The sequence below is a fragment of the Hypanus sabinus genome, chromosome 13, assembly GCF_030144855.1.
Source record: "Hypanus sabinus isolate sHypSab1 chromosome 13, sHypSab1.hap1, whole genome shotgun sequence".
Taxonomy (NCBI): Eukaryota; Metazoa; Chordata; class Chondrichthyes; order Myliobatiformes; family Dasyatidae; genus Hypanus; species Hypanus sabinus.
In genome coordinates this window covers 6,549,669-6,565,671 of record NC_082718.1, presented here as the reverse complement: position 1 = coordinate 6,565,671, position 16,003 = coordinate 6,549,669, and the positions used below count along the sequence as shown (strand labels likewise).

The window sequence follows — 16,003 nt, the reverse complement described above, 5'->3', positions numbered from 1 at the left end:
TCTAAATCGTTGACATAAATCGTAAAGAGCTGTGGTCCCAATACAGAGCCCTGTGGTACCCCACTAGTCACCTCCAGCCAGTCCGAGAAACACCCACTCACTGCTACCCTTTGCTTTCTATCTGCCAACCAGTTTTCTATCCATGTTGAAACCCTGCCCCCAATGCCATGAGCTCTGATTTTACTCACCAATCTCCTATGTGGCACCTTATCGAATGCCTTCTGAAAATCTAGGTACACAGCATCCACTGGTTACCCTTGTCTAACATCCCTGTTACACCCTCAAAAAAACTCCAACAGATTAGTCAAGCATGATTTGCCCTTGGTAAATCCATGCTGGCTCGGCCTAATCCTATTACTGCCATCAAGATGTGCCACTATTTCGTCCTTAATAATGGACTCAAGCATCTTCCCCACGACTGACATTAGGCTAACAGGGCGATAGTTCTCTGTTTTCTCCTTCCCTCCCTTCTTGAAAAGTGGAATAACATTAGCCACTCTCCAATCTTCAGGAACTGATCCTGAATCTAAGGACCATTGGAAAATGATTACCAATGCATCCGCAATTTCCTGAGCCACCTCTTTTAGAACCCTCGGATGCAGACCATCTGGACCCGGGGATTTATTAGCCTTCAGTCCTACCAGTCTACTCATCATAGTTTCTTTCCTAATGTCAATCTGTCTCAATTCCTCTGATATCTTATGACCTTGGCCCATCCATACATCTGGGAGATTGCTTGTGTCCTCCCTGGTGAAGACAGATCTAAAGTATTCGCATTAAATTCTTTTGCCATTTCCCTGTTTCCAATAACAATTTCTCCCAATTCATTCTTCAAGGGGCCAACATTGTTCTTAACTATCTTCTTTCTCTTCACATACCTAAAAAAGCTTTTGCTATCCCCTTTTATATTCCTGGCTAGACTGAGCTCATACCTGATTTTTTTCTCTCCGTATTGCTTTTCTAGTTAAGATCTGCTGTTCCTTAAAACTTTCCCAATCATCTGTATTCCCACTCATCTTAGCCCTGTCATACTTCTTTTTCTTTAATGCTATACAATCTCTGACTTCCTTTGTCAACCACTGTGGCCCCTTCCCCCTCTTTGAATCCTTCCTTCTCATTGGAATGAACTGCTTTTGCATCTTTTGTATTATGAGCAAGAATATCTGCCACTGCTGATCCACTGTCTTTCCTGCCAGGGCATCCGCCCATTTGACTTTGGCCAGCTCTTCTCTCATGGCTCCGTAGTCTCCTTTATTTAATTGCAACACTGACACCTCTGATCTGCCCTTATCCCTCTCAAATTGTAGATAAAAACTTATCATGTTATGATCACTACTTCCTAATGGCTCCTTTACTTCAAGATCACTTATCAATTCCTGTTCATTACACATCACCAAGTCCAAAATAGCCTCGTTCCTGGTTGGCTCAAGCACAAGCTGTTCCAAAAATACATCCCTTAGACACTCCACAAACTCCCTATCCTGGGGTCCAGCACCTACTTGATTCTCCCAGTTCACCTGCATGTTGAAATCTCCCATAACGACTGCATTGCCTTTAGCACATGCCAATGTTAACTCCCTAATCAACTTGTACCCAATATTCACGCTACTGTTTGGGGGCCTGTACACAACACCCATTAGGGTCTTTTTACCCTTACTGTTCCTCAGCTCAATCCACACAGACTCTACTTCCCCTGTTCCCAAGTCACCTCTTGCTAAGGACTGAATCTCATTCCTCACCAACAGGGCCACCCCACCCACTCTTCCCATATTTCTGTCTCTACGATAGCACATATACCCTGGTACACGCAATTCCCAGGTCTGATCCCCTTGCAGCCATGTCTCCGTTATCCCAACAATATCGTAGTTCCCCATTTTCATCTGAGCTTCAAGCTCATCTGTCTTATTTCTGACACTACGCGCATTCAAGTATAGAATTCTTAGCCCATTCCTCCTCTCTTTGCTTAAAACACTGCCTATTGTACCTAACCCAGCTCCTTGAACTTCCATCGGGCTAATTGCACCTTGAATTTTGATGACCTTCTCAAGATCACCCAAACCTTCTACATATTTAACCCCATGCTCCTTCTGACCAACCCTCTGTACATGTAGCTTTTCCAACACATGTTCTGTCTCACCTTTCTCCTTTACACAATTAATATTTGGGAAACGTGTATTCCCCACCTGTCCCTTATCCTTCATCATATCATCTTCTCTGGATCCCTGCCCCCTGCACATCTAGTTTAACCCCCCCCCCCCCAAGCAGCACTGGCAAACATTCCTGCAAGAATGTTAGTACCCCTCCAGTTCAGATGTAGACCGTCCCTTCGAAACAGATCCCAATGTCCCTGGAACAAAGACCAGTTATCCAAAAACCTGAACCCTTCCTTCCTGCACCATGCTCTCAGCCTCGTATTAATGTGCATAATCATTCTATTCTTCTCACTTGCACGTGGCACAGGTAGCAATCCCGAGATTGTCACCTGGAGGTCCTGCCTTTCAGCTTCCCTCCTAACTCCCTGAACTCTAAGCAAGACCCCCTCACTCACTTTACCTACATCATTGGCCCCTACATGGACCACTACATCTGGGTTCATGCCCTCGTTCTCAAGAATAGCCTGCTTTTGGACTGTACTGTGAAAAAAGAAGCATGTGGTTCACAAATTAAAATTCTCAGTTACATTTATCAAAATCTCTGGTTGTAATATATTTATGTGAACAAAGGGTTGGGGCTGAGTACTTTTACAAGGCACTGTAATTTCATAGTTCTTCTTTTATACAAACTCCAGAAGCAACTGACCTGAAGATTTTTGACTGTAAGAATTGGGAGAATATGAAATATCACCATGCTAGAGTTCAGTTCAGTGGTACCTGGAGCTTATAGTGAATACTGTGCCACTTCCATGACTAAATTTTTCATGATGTCAGTCACACTGTTAAATAATTTTGAAATTTGTTTTTCATTTGAATTGAATTTTAACCAGTTGAGAAAATGATGCATAGATGTGACATAACATTTTGTGTGTATTATGTTGGAATCCAAAGAGTTTGCTACAAGTTCCTGCTATGAAGTAATATACATAGTTAGTGCTTAGCCCATATAAACTGTGATTTTTCCCTTTTGTGCAGCGTACAATTATCCTATAGCAATGTTATCGCGGACAATGAATCCGTATACAAAGGAGGTTCTGGAATATGTATCCTTTTTTTAAATTGTTGGCCAGTTTGCAAAATCAGACTTCCAGTTTTATTATCACTTTGTTTGTGAACATCTAATTTCATTGATTTATAGATTGTTTGATTGCTGTTCTTTTACCTTTAGGGCTTGGTCTTGAACCAATTTAGTAATTTCTTGCAGTTTTAGCAAGCAGAAGCCTAAAAGAGACTCATTTGCAAATTATTAGTTGATAATTGATTAGTTAATTGGCAGCAGCCAGTAATATGTTGGGGTTAAGTAGAGTGGCCATTGTTCAAATGCTCAGTGTTAGAGCAGTGAGCTGAGTCTTTGGCTCAGCAGGCTTCAGCATGCAGAGGCTAAGGTGAGGTTTCGGTTAAGTTATTCTTCTTTAGTTTTGCATAGGTAGAGCAGTGGGAACCCAGAGCTCGTCTTGAATGATGTGGGAAGTTGGGGCAATTTCCACTGTCCCTGATGACTACGCCTGTGGGAAGTGCACCCAGCTGCAACTCCTTACTGTGTTAGAGGACTGGAGCTTGAGTGGATGACCTATAGGTCATTTGGGAGATTGAGAATCGGTAGACAGGACTTGCAGGAAGGCAGTCACAACAAGGTGCAGGAGGCAGGTGATTATCAGGAGTGGGAAAGGCACACCACTCATCACCAACCTCCATGCAGAATATGACCTGTCTACAACCATTCTTTGCGCTCTGTGGGCAAGTCGATTCTGAATCCACAAAGTAAGATCCCCTTGGATCCCATGCCTCCTTACTTTCTCAATAAGCCTTGCATGGGCTACCTTATCAAATGCCTTGTTGAAATCCATATACACCACATCTACTGCTCTACTTTCATCAATGTATTTAGCGGCATCCTCAAAAAGTTCAATCAGGCTCATAAGGCACAGCCTGCCTTTGACAAAGCCATGCTGACTATTCCTAGTCATATTATGCCTCTCCAAATGTTCATAAATCCTGCCTCTCAGGATCTTCTCCATCAACTTACCAACCACTGAAGTAAGACTCACTGGTCTATAATTTCCTGGGCTATCTACTCCCTTTCTTGAATAAGGAAACAACATCTGCAACCCTCCAATCCTCCGGAACCTCTCCCATCCCCATTGATGATGCTAAGATCACCACTGGAGGCTCAGCAATTTCCTCCCTCACCTCCCACAGTAGCCTGGGGTACATCTCGTCCGGTCCCAGTGACTTATCCAACTTGACGTTTTCCAAAAGCTCCAGCACTTCCTCTTTCTTAATGTCTATATGCTCAAGCTTTTCAATCTGCCACAAGTCATCCCTACAGTCACCAAGATCCTTTTCTGTAGTGAATACTAAGGCAAAGTATTCATTAAGAACCTCTGCTATCTGCTCTAGTTCCATACAGATTTTTCCACTGTCACTCTTGATTGGTCCTAGTCTTTTGTATCTTATCCTCTTGCTCTTCACATACTTGTAGAATGCATTGGGGTTTACCTTAATCCTGCTTGCCAAGGCCTTCTCATGGCCCCTTCTGGCTCTCCTAATTTCATTCTTAAGCTCCTTCCTAAGGTGATGAACTTTGAGCATGGATCAGTAGATGGAATTATTAAGTTGTGGCCATTCCAAAGACAGCTGTTGTAAGGGCAGGATTGGCAGCTTGATGTTTTGTGATTTCTGTATTTCAAAATGGATAGAGAGGGAGGTTGATTTTGAGGTGGGGGGAGTTGTTGACATTGCTAATCAGGGATAGTATCACAGCTGCAAAAAGTGAGAATACTGAGAGTGTGGGTGGAAGTCAGAAACAGGAAGGGAGTAATTACTCCCTTCCTAGTATTCAATACTTCTGCATAGAAACAGAAACACTAAGGGTCAGATAAGTAGGCATATTTTGAAAAGGTGTAAAAATAACTGAGTTGTTGCCCTCAACTTCCCTAATATTGATTGTCATGCCCTTTGTGCAAAAGGTTTAAATGGCGTAGAATTTGTTTGATGTGTCTGAGAAGGATTCCTGGCACAGTTTGTGGAGAGGCCATTCTAGAACTAGTTCTAGATAATGAACCTAGTTAGGCAACATCTCTTCATGGGAAATCATTTCAGAGACAGTCACCACAACACCCTGACCTATAGCATTGGGCAAGGATAGGTGCAGGTGGTATGGAAGAGTATTTAATTGGGGGAATGACTAATTACAGTGGCATTAGGTAGGAATTTGGGAGCATAAATTAAGAACAGATGCATGGAGCTGTTTGTCCCATTGAGTCAGGAAAAGATTAGTAGAAATGAAGGAACCACGGTTGACTAGAGAGGTCAAACATTTAGACAAGGGAAGAAGCATACTTAAGGTTTAGAAAACAAAATTTGGACAGATCTCTTGAGTTATGATAGTGAGTAAGGAGCTTGAGAAGGGGCAGAGCTAGAAAAGCCTTGCTTAGTATGGTTTTGAAAAATAAAACCGTGGTGTGTTACAGTAAGTGACTAGAGTGAAGGTAAAACTGCTCAGGGATAAAGGGGAGTTGGAGGAGGCAGGGGAGGTTCTTAATGAATGCTTTGCCTCATTCTTCACCAGTAAGAGGATCCTTGATAAATGTGAGGTCAGCATAGAGCAAGCTAATGTCATGGTTAAGAAAAATGATGTATTGGAGCTTTTGAAAAGTATTAGGATAGGTAAGTAAGATATTTGATAATCCTTCCCATTGGAAGTTATAAGACATGGGATCCATGGAAACATGACTGCATGAATATGGAATTGGCTAACCCACTGAAGGAGAGGACGGTAATAAATGTTCTGTATTCTGCCTGGAAGTCAGTGATTAGCCGTGTTCTGCAGGGATCTGCTTTGTGGACCCTGATCTTTGTGGTTTTTATATAAGTAAGTTGGATAGGAAGTGGTAGGTTGGGTTATTAATTTGCAAATGATTGAAAGATTGGTGTTGTTGGGGCTAGTGTAGAAGTAGATTATGATGAGGCATAGGTAGGACCCAGAGTTGGACTGAGAAGTAGCGGATGGAGTTTAATCTGGAATAATGCAAAATGAGACACTTTGGAAGGTCAAATGACGACAAAGTACAAGAATAATGGCAGGATTCTTGTCAGTGTGAAGGAACAGGGGGAACAAGGACCTTGAGGTCCAAGTCCATGATGTTTTGGCCCTCATTAGTTGGGGGATGTCAGAGGTGGACTTTCGGTGGTAAGTGACTGGAATGCATTGACAGGTGTGGCGGGTGAGGCTGATACTTTATGGACATTTCACAGATTCATAGATGGGTGGATGGATGAAAGAAAAATGGAGGGTCATGGTCTATGTAGGAGGGAAAGGTTAGATTGATCGTGGTGTAGGTTAAAGGGTTGGCAGCATCATTGGCTAAAGGTCTTGTATTGTTCTATGTTCTGTATTTTCTTCCTTAGAAGCTGGAATTACTTCAGTGCTGTGTCAAGCTGTCTTAGCTATATGAAAGTCTTCACAGTATCAATGATTTAATATGAAGGCACCATCTATAGGTAACTTTGTACTGTTGACAAATGACATTTTGTTTGTTATTCCTAAAGATTAAAGAATTCATGATTCAAAGTAGTGAGGTTAAACACACACAGCAGACGTCTTTCTCCTCTAGCCCCATTTTAAGAAGATTACCACTTTCTGCACCTTTTACACATTATTTATCTCTTGCAGGTATTAAATGGGATTCCAAATCTGTACCCATAAACCTAGGAGCAAATCTTGCATTTATATTAATTAGAATAAAATTAAGTTTGCCTAAATTGTTTCATTTAAAATTATTATAGCCAAGCAATGTTCAATTCATTAAACGGTACTGAGCTGTCCACTAAGAGGAAAGTAAGATGTTCCTTTGCGAGAGGGGAAGGTATATTCTGCGTTGTCTAACTTGTTCTTTGTCCTTTCTTTGGCAAAATCAGTCGCCATTGGTATTCTATCTGGACTTTAATCTGAGCCAGTTCTAGCATTTGAGGTATAATGTTCCATTTCATTATCTAAACCCATCCCATGAATAACAAAAGTATTTAATTTTTGTACCTATTATTTTACCATTTATTTCTTTGGTAATAAAATCTGATCTTGAATCCAGACCTTAGCAAACAGAAGGAATTTTCCAGTGGTCCTTGTCTGTAAGTAAAACCATTCTGAATATTATTAGCAAGATAGGAGCAGTTTTGTACTGCAGGCCAACATCACTTTCGTATTTATTCTACTTTAAATTGTAAAATGTTGCAATCCTCACCTTGACAAGTGTAATACATTCTTCACCTCAGCAAATTAAGGTACATCAATTCTCTACCAGATGGTTGCAACATTTAGAATTTTAAAAATTCTTTGTGTTTTATTATACAATGCTGTATCATTTTGCTACTGATGTATGTAATTAAGTATTGTCAGTGTTGAGGTAGTTAACAATTTTGGAATTCAAACAGCACTTTTGGGCTAATGATTCCTGCAGGAGAAGAACTTTCTAGCAGAAATCTTGGCAGTATGCCATCTGGTATCAGAGAAAGTTTGACTAAATCAACTTCAAAAGTCTATGATTCTTGGGGAGGAGAGGGTGGAGCTATTGAGATTTGATAGAGCATTATATATGAACAGTACCTTTACTACACATCTTTATTTCCCCCTTAAGCTTCTACTCTTTCTCCCTGACCACACTCGCCTTCCCAGCCCAATTTGCTTTACAACAAAACTAATTCAATCAGTTGTTACATTTATTTTAATGATGAGTCAGTTTCAGAGCCTTAATGACTGCATTTAGAAAAACACACCTGGGAAAATCATTCTTCTTTACGACGAAGATGAACGAATAGCTAGTCAGGCTGCCACAACGTTGTGTGAGAGAGGCTTTGAGAATCTGTTTATGCTGTCAGGAGGTGAGTCTGGAATTTCTAGCACCTTTTGTCCTCCATGATGTAATGGAGTGGTTGAGTAGCTCTTAAATATTAACAATGTGAGGCATTTGTATATATTATGTACATAGACACCGAAGTTAAATGTCACGTATATTACTGCTTAAAATTCACCAATAAAATACAAGTTATTTAATAAAATATATGCATTGGCTAAGTAAGTAATAGGTAAGCTTCTCATTGCACAGTCACTGAAAACTCTTACAGTTCCTCTGGGCTTATTCCACCTGCTTGCACTAAATTCTCTGGATTTAGTGGAATGTGACCCTTTCGGGAGAGAATTGCAAACTAAAGTGAACGAATAAAGCTTAACTTTATGAATTTTTCAGTCATTTGCTTTGTAGAATGATGATAGGTTTTAGCTCATAAATTTATTTATTGATATACAGTGTGGAATAGGCCCTTCCAGCTCTTCAAGTCACACTGCCTAGCAACCTCCAATTTAACCCTAGACTAATCATGGGACAATTTACAATGACTAATTAACCTGCCAACTGTACATCTTCAGAATGTGGGAGGAAAGTGGAGCACCTGGAGGAAACTCAGGAGTTCACGAGGAGAACGTACTAACTTCTTACAGACATCAGTGGGAATTGAACCTTGGTCATTGATACTGTAAAGCATTGTGCTAACCATTGCACTATTTTGTCACCCATCACTCATTAAAACAAGATATATATATGCATCTTGTACATTATCAAACTATTAGAGTTAGAAACTATTTCATGTGATGGGAGAAACTGAAAAACAGACCAGAAAGACCAACAATAGTAGTGGGTGGGAGAGCTCAAAGATGTAAATAAAAACATTTTGTAAACATTAATAGGATTGGAGAATGGCAGTACGAGTTTAGGAAAGGGAAATTATTCTTGACAAATCTGTTTCTGAGGATATAACAAGTAAAACAGAAGAAAAACTGGTTAGGGTTAGGGTTAGGGTACATATGTATGAGATGAAGAGGGGCATTGAACAGGTGGATAGCCAGAGGCTTTTTCCCAAGGTTGAAATGGATGACACAAAGGGGCATAGTTTTAAGGTGCTTGGAGATGGATACCGAGGGCATATCAGCAGAAAGTAGGTGTGTGCGGTGGTGGAAGCGAATACAATAGGGTCTTTTAAGAGCCTCTTAGGTAGGTACGTGGAGCTTAGAAAAAATAGAGGGCTATGTGCTCAGAAAATTATAGGCAGTTTCTAGAGTAGGTTACAGGGTTGGCACAACATTTTGGGCTGAAGGGCCTGTAATGTGCTGTAGATTTCTATGTTCTAGAATATACTGTGGACGAAGGGAAATTAGTAGATGCACTAAACTGAGCTTTTCAAAAAAACATTTGATAGCTTCTACATCGAAGGTTGTGGAAAATAAAAGCTCATACTGCAGGAGATGGTATTGCTGTGGATAGAAGATTAGCTGGCGACTGAAAACCTACAGCACAGTACAGGCCCTTCAGCCTACAAAGCTGTGCCAAACATGTCCTTACCTTGGAACTACCTAGGCTTACCCATAGCCCTCTATTTTTCTAAGCTCCATGTATCCATCCAGGAGTCTCTTGAGTAGGTTTTCTCTGTTAGGCAAGATAATAAATGATGTACCACAGAGATTGTTACTGGGGCCTCAAGTTAGGACTTGGGTGAAGTGACCAGAAGTATGGTTGCTACCTTACTGTTTCTGATCTGGTTCGTAAGATAGTTAAGAAAATAAATTACAAAGTAGACAGGGTTAAGTGAAAAGCAAAGATCTGAAAATGGACTATAATGTGGGAGAATATGAAATGCAGTGAATTCCAGTTAATCAGGGCAGCTGCTTATTCGGTGCAACTCTGTAGATTTAAAAAAAACTAAAAGTAATCAAGAAAATATTCATTTATTTGGGACACTGTAATTGGACTGTTGCTGAACAATTTCCAGCGTTAGTTACATGCACTTGTTATGGCCATTAGACAATGAAAGGTTGTTAAATAGCATCAGTTCCGTGTATTTGTGTTCAAAAAGCAGTGATTTTTGAAACTGGTAGAGAGAAATAAGCAGAAAGACAATTCAGAACTGTTTTGCTCACTGCAATTTCAAGCAATCAGGCTAGGTGATGCCAGAAACAGGCGGGAGTGCAAATGAAACTATTTCATTACTTCAGGTTAGGAACTGTGAAGAATTTGGAGGATGCAATCGTTGAAAGCTTTGTATGAAGGCAGTCCATTATCTACACTAGGTGTCAGTGCTGATTTTGTTCTTTTACAGTAAATCAAAAGAACACAGTAGCGTGTACTGGAGGAATTTCTCCAGTAACTAATAGGGACTAATACAGTTTTATAGTACTGTAGTAGTATTAGTAATGTTCTGTTTTGTATTTCATTTAAATGCATAATTTGTTACTCAGTTAAATGGTAGTTTTCTTTTTTAAACCCTTTTAACAATTTCCATGAAACTTTGGCTAATTGGGGTAACCACTTAATTGGGCCAAAATTTACTTGTTCCAATTAACCAGAATCCACTGTAGTTGAATTCGGCCAAAAAATAATTGAGACATGTTATCTAAATATTTGAGATCTGAGATGAAAGTAAACTTGGTGCTTGATTTGAAAAGCATAGTAGATAGATAAATCAAATAATTAGGAAGAAACTATGGGGATGTTGTTACTGATTTACTTTGTGCATTCTCACTTTTGTAATGAAGTCTTGTCTGTCAGTAAAACTACAGTTGCATATTTGAATCTTAATAATGTTAATACCTTATTAGGACTGAAAGTAGTTGCCCAGATGTTCCCACAAGGACTAACCACTGGATCCATTCCACCATCGTGTCAACCTCCAGTTGTCCCAACACCTCGTCAGAGGCGATCAACAGCTCAAGAACCAACACTCCCTGCAGAGGATAAGTTCCGGTTCACTGAAGAAGATTTAAACAAGATTCGGTATAGCTTGGATGAGATCCTGGTTCCTGCCAGTAAGTACTGTATAGTAAATCATAGAAAGTAATGATAAGTTAATGAGTGTCATGTAGAGTCTTTAGAAGAGGGGGAATTACCTAAGCAAAAGTAGACCTAGGCCTTAAGTCAAGAACTTTAGAAGTTATGAGCAATGATGAAAGTGCTTCCTTCTGCAAAAGCAGGGGTTCCCATTCTGGGGTCCACAGACCGTTTGGTTAACAGTAGGGGTCCTTGCATTTAAAAAAAAAGTTGGGAACCTCTTTGCAAAAGGAATATTGATTTATCAATAATTCATATTAAATCTTACTTTGATTCATTTTTCTTGGCCAAAGATATTGTTGGATAGAGCGTCAGTTCAGAGAATGGCTATGATCTTATTCAGTGCATAACTAAATTGCAGTAGCTTTGAATGACTGCTTTCTGCTGCTTTTTCCCTGAAGGCCATCTGATGACAAAGAGCTTTAAAGGGACATTGCCTTCTGATTTACTATGTAGAATCCAGTTTGATATGCATCTTTGTAACTGTCAAATTTAACTCATTGATGTCCTTTCTTGTGAGATCTTATACCAAACTTCCTTTCAGGCTGATGCTAAAGTCTAAATACCTGTCTTGTGGCGATTAAATTGAATGGGTCAGAATATTTGTCCACTCAGACATTTTTTAATAATAATATGGAAATGTAAAGTATAAACCTTTCGAAGTGCAGAGGATAGTGAACTGTCTGTGCTAAAGGGCAGTTACAATCAGCATCAAGGTTCAGGGTTGTTTAATATCATTCCAGTATACAGGTGTAAAGGAGAATGAAATAATTGTTACTGCAGATCCGGTGCAGCACAAAAAATGCAAGATAAAAAATGCAATAATTTTTTTTTAAAACACACAAAAAATATAAATACATGTCTTGTATACATTGTATGCCCATAAGGTGACGCACGGCTTTAGGGTGTCTGTACATAAGGTGACAGGTGACTTGTAACTCTGACAGGAAATGATAAAGTAGTGTTGGTGGGGTGTGATAGTGGGTGCAGGTATTGATCAGCCTTATTGCTTGGGGAAAGTAACTATTTTTGAGTCTGGTCCTAGCATGGATGCCATAGCCTCCTCCCTGATGGGAGTCGGAAAAGTGGTCTATGAGCAGACTGGGGGGCTGTAATGATATTGCTGGTCTCTTTCCAGCACCCTTCTGTATCTGTGACTTTGATGGCAGGTAGGCTGGAGCTGGTGATGCATTGGCCATTTTGACTACCCACTGTAGAGCCTTCCTGTCTGCCATAGTGCAGTCTCCATACCATGCAGTGATGTTACGATGCTCTGTACTGCACATCTGTCTTCTTGTGCGTGGTCCAGATCTCTTCAACCTCCTCAGAAAGCAAAGGTATTGCTAAGCTTTCTTAAATATGTAGAATATGTTCTGGGACCACAAAATGTTGTGCAAGATGATCACTTTCGGGAGTTTGAAACTGCTCGCAATTTCCACTGCTGTGCCACCTATGTATAGAGGAGTGCGAGAGATGTGAGTTCTCCTGAAGTTGATAACTGTCTCCTTTGTTTTGTTGATATTGAGGCAGAGTTATTTGCCTGTCACCAGGCCTCAAACTCTTGCAACAACTCTCTGTAGTTGTGGGTGATAAGCCTGTCAAGTCGTTGGCAAACTTGACAATGCGATTACTCAGGTTTTTGGCCGTTAGATAACATTGCATTCAGTCTTTAATTCAAGCGCTTTCCATTTGACTTCCCATTTCATTCCTCATCAAATAGTCTCCTTTACCCCTGCTTCCTCCTAGTTGTATTCTGTGCTGCTGAGCTCTTGTCAGCATAGTTCAGAAGCAGAAAAGCCAACCAGAAAGTGGTTTTCTCCTGGTTCCATTACCATCCTCCCTCAACTGATTAAAAAGGTAGATTGCATATTGACCTTCATTGCAGTGGGATTCATGCAGAGGGGTGTCGTTCTGCATTTGTACCAGGCCATGGTGGCACTGCACCTTGAATATTGGTCTACTATATTGGAGCTAGCTGCAAACTTATTATCAAGCCATTTACATTATTAATAAAAATGCAAATAATGAAGGACACAGCTCTAATTTCTTCAGCATTTGACTGGTCACAGACATACAATCTAAAATACAACCCTCTAGCCCCTACCACCAAGCCAAATTTGTATCAATGGAAAGCTCATCTTAGTTGAAATGTGTAAGGTAAGGGAAACAAGGAGGTAAGTTATGGAAACTATGACGATTAAAGAGGAGGAAGTACTGGTGCTTTTAAGGAATATAAAAGTGGATAAATCTCTGGGTCCTGACAGGATATTCCCTAGGACCTTGAGGGAAGTTAGTGTAGAAATAGCAGGGGCTCTGACAGAAGTATTTCAAATGTCATTAGAAACAGGGATAGTGCCAGAGGATTGGCGTATTACTCATGTAGTTCCATTGTTTAAAAAGGGTTCTAAGAGTTAACCTAGCAATTACTGGCCTGTCAGTTTGACGACAGTGGTGGGTAAATTAATAGAACGTATTCTTAGAGATGGCATATATAATTATCTGATGACAGGGTCTGATTAGGAACAGTCAGCATGTATTTGTGCGTGGAAGGTCATGTTTGACAAATCTTATTGAATTTTTTGAAGAGGTTACAAGGAAAGTTGACAAGGGTAAAGCAGTGGATGTTGTCTACATGGACTTCAGTAAGGCCTTTGACAAGGTTCCGCACGGAAGGTTAGTTAGGAAGGTTCAATAGTTAGGTATTAATTTGAAGTAGTAAAATGGATTCAACAGTGGCTGGATGGGAGATGCCAGAGAGTAGTGGTGGATAACTTTGTTAGGTTGGAGGCCGGTGACTAGAGGATCTTAGTGCCTCAGGGATCTGTACTGGGTCCAATGTTGTTTGTCATATACATTAATGATCTGGATGATGGGGTGGTAAATTGGATTAGTAAGTATACAGACGATACTAAGGTAGGTGGTGTTGTGGATAATGAAATAGGTTTTCAAAGCTTGCAGAGAGATTTAGGCCAGTTAGAAAAGTGGGCTGAACGACGGCAGATGGAATTTAATGCTGATAAGTGTGAGGTACTACATTTTGGTAGGAATAATCCAAATAGGACATACATGGTAAATGGTAGGGCATTGAAGAATGCAGTAGAACAGAGTGATCTAGGAATAATGGTGCATAGTTCCCTGAAGGTGGAATCTCATGTGGATAGGGTGGTGATAAAAGTTTTTGGTATTGTTACGAACCCCGTAACTGGGTATCTTACCAGCAAAGATAGGAGTATCCATTGGAGTCTGCTGATACTATTTTTAACAGTATTATTAGTAAAAATACACAAAGATAATATCAATGCAAATATACAGATAATATACATCATCAATACTAAACCTAAAAATGCGGGTATAATAATAATCAATAAGAAATAAGCTCGATCGTTGTCCAGGGGATAATGAATTGTCCGATGGAAATATAAAGTTCAGTTCAGCTCATGCAGGCTGCGGTAGTTGTTGGCCGCTGTGTTGCAATTGTTGGAGAGAGAGAGAGAGAGTAACAGCTATTGACTTGCCAACTTTCCTTTACGATCTTGATCCGTCGATGCGTTGTTGTTGTGGCCATTCACGTATGACCCCTCCATCCTTTAGCTAGACCATTCTTCCGTGGTGGACTCGCCACCCAGGCAAGGGTGGACACGCACACACACAAGCCCCCACCGGTCTCATAGCGTCTCTCCTGGTGCGTCTGAGGGGTGTTCCCCAGACCTTACTTTTATCCCCACTCACGGGGTCTCAGGTGTCAGTCAGGTTGGGATGATGCAACCCATCAACCAGACCACTCTGGTTGCCCCCTGAGGGGTTTCAATGAATAGAACAGTACTCAATACACAATCCTTCTCCAAGAGACAATAACAGTAATCAGTGGTTCCGTTCCGCTTTTGTTAGGAGGAGACATCCCACTTTTGTGTATCTCTGCATTGTCTCTCTCATTTCCTTGGTATCAGACCCGAAATAGTAGCGATTTTGCGATTCTCAAAAAGGGGGGGGGGGCGACTTTGCACCCTTCTGCCCATCAGAGTTAATCCTCATTCGTAACAGTATGCTGGCCTTTATAAATCAGAGCATTGAGTATAGGAGTTGGGATGTAATGTTAAAATTGTACAAGGTATTGGTAAGGCCGAATTTGGAGTATTGTGTACAGTTCTGGTCACCAAAATAGAGGGAGTACAGAGAGGATTTCCTAGAATGTTACCTGGGTTTCAGCACCTAAGTTACAGGGAAAGGCTGAACAAGTTAGGTCTTTATTCTTTGGAGCATAGGTTGAGGGGGGACTTGATGGAGGTATTTAAAATTATGAGGGGGATAGTTAGAGTTGACGTGGATAGGCTTTTTCCATTGAGAGTAGGGGAGATTCAAACAAGAGGACATGAGTCGAGAGTTAGGGGGCAAAAGTTTAAGGGTAACACGAGCGGGAATTTCTTTACTCAGAGAGTGGTGGCTGATTGTAATAAGCTTCCGGTAGAAGTGGTAGCGGCAGGTTCAGTGTTGTCATTTAAAGTAAAATTGGATAGGTATATGGACAGAAAAGGAATGGAGGGTTATGGGCTGAGTGCAAGCCAGTGGGACGAGGTGAGAGTAAGCGTTCGGCACGGACTAGAAGGGCCAAGATGGCCTGTTTCCGTGCTGTAATTGTTATATAGTTCCCATCTGTTCTAACATTCTGAACTAGTTTACCATGTGAGGCCCAGTCAAAACTGTGGTAAAGTGCACGTGGATAATATCTATTACTTTGTAAATTCTCATGGTCATCTCTTCAAAACACACAATCAAATTCACAAGGCATGATTTTCCATTCAGGAAGCCATGCTGACAATTTCTATCAGCCTTATCCTTTTCAGTAACTTCCCACCACTGATGTAACATTTGTCAACCTGTATTTCTCTGACTTATCCCTGCTGCCCTTCTTAAATAAAGGCACAACATTAGCTATCTAGTCTTTACCCTGCCTGTAACTAATGAAGATACAAAAAT

The 16,003-nt window shown here is 40.6% G+C and overlaps 1 protein-coding gene across 6 annotated transcripts in view; it reads left to right on the top strand.

Moving 5' to 3' along the window:
- The window catches only part of cep41 (centrosomal protein 41), a 61,490-nt gene that overhangs the window by 43,302 nt on the left and 2,185 nt on the right, over positions 1–16,003 (top strand). For 5 of the 6 annotated variants that reach the window (XM_059987063.1, XM_059987062.1, XM_059987061.1 and 2 more), the window contains 3 exons: positions 3,129–3,196; positions 7,919–8,033; positions 10,801–11,007. In XM_059987063.1, coding sequence (XP_059843046.1) covers positions 3,129–3,196; positions 7,919–8,033; positions 10,801–11,007 — 390 coding nt within the window. The remainder of the gene's footprint in view (positions 1–3,128; positions 3,197–7,918; positions 8,034–10,800; positions 11,008–16,003) is intronic. The other variant, XM_059987064.1, reaches the window with a different exon arrangement.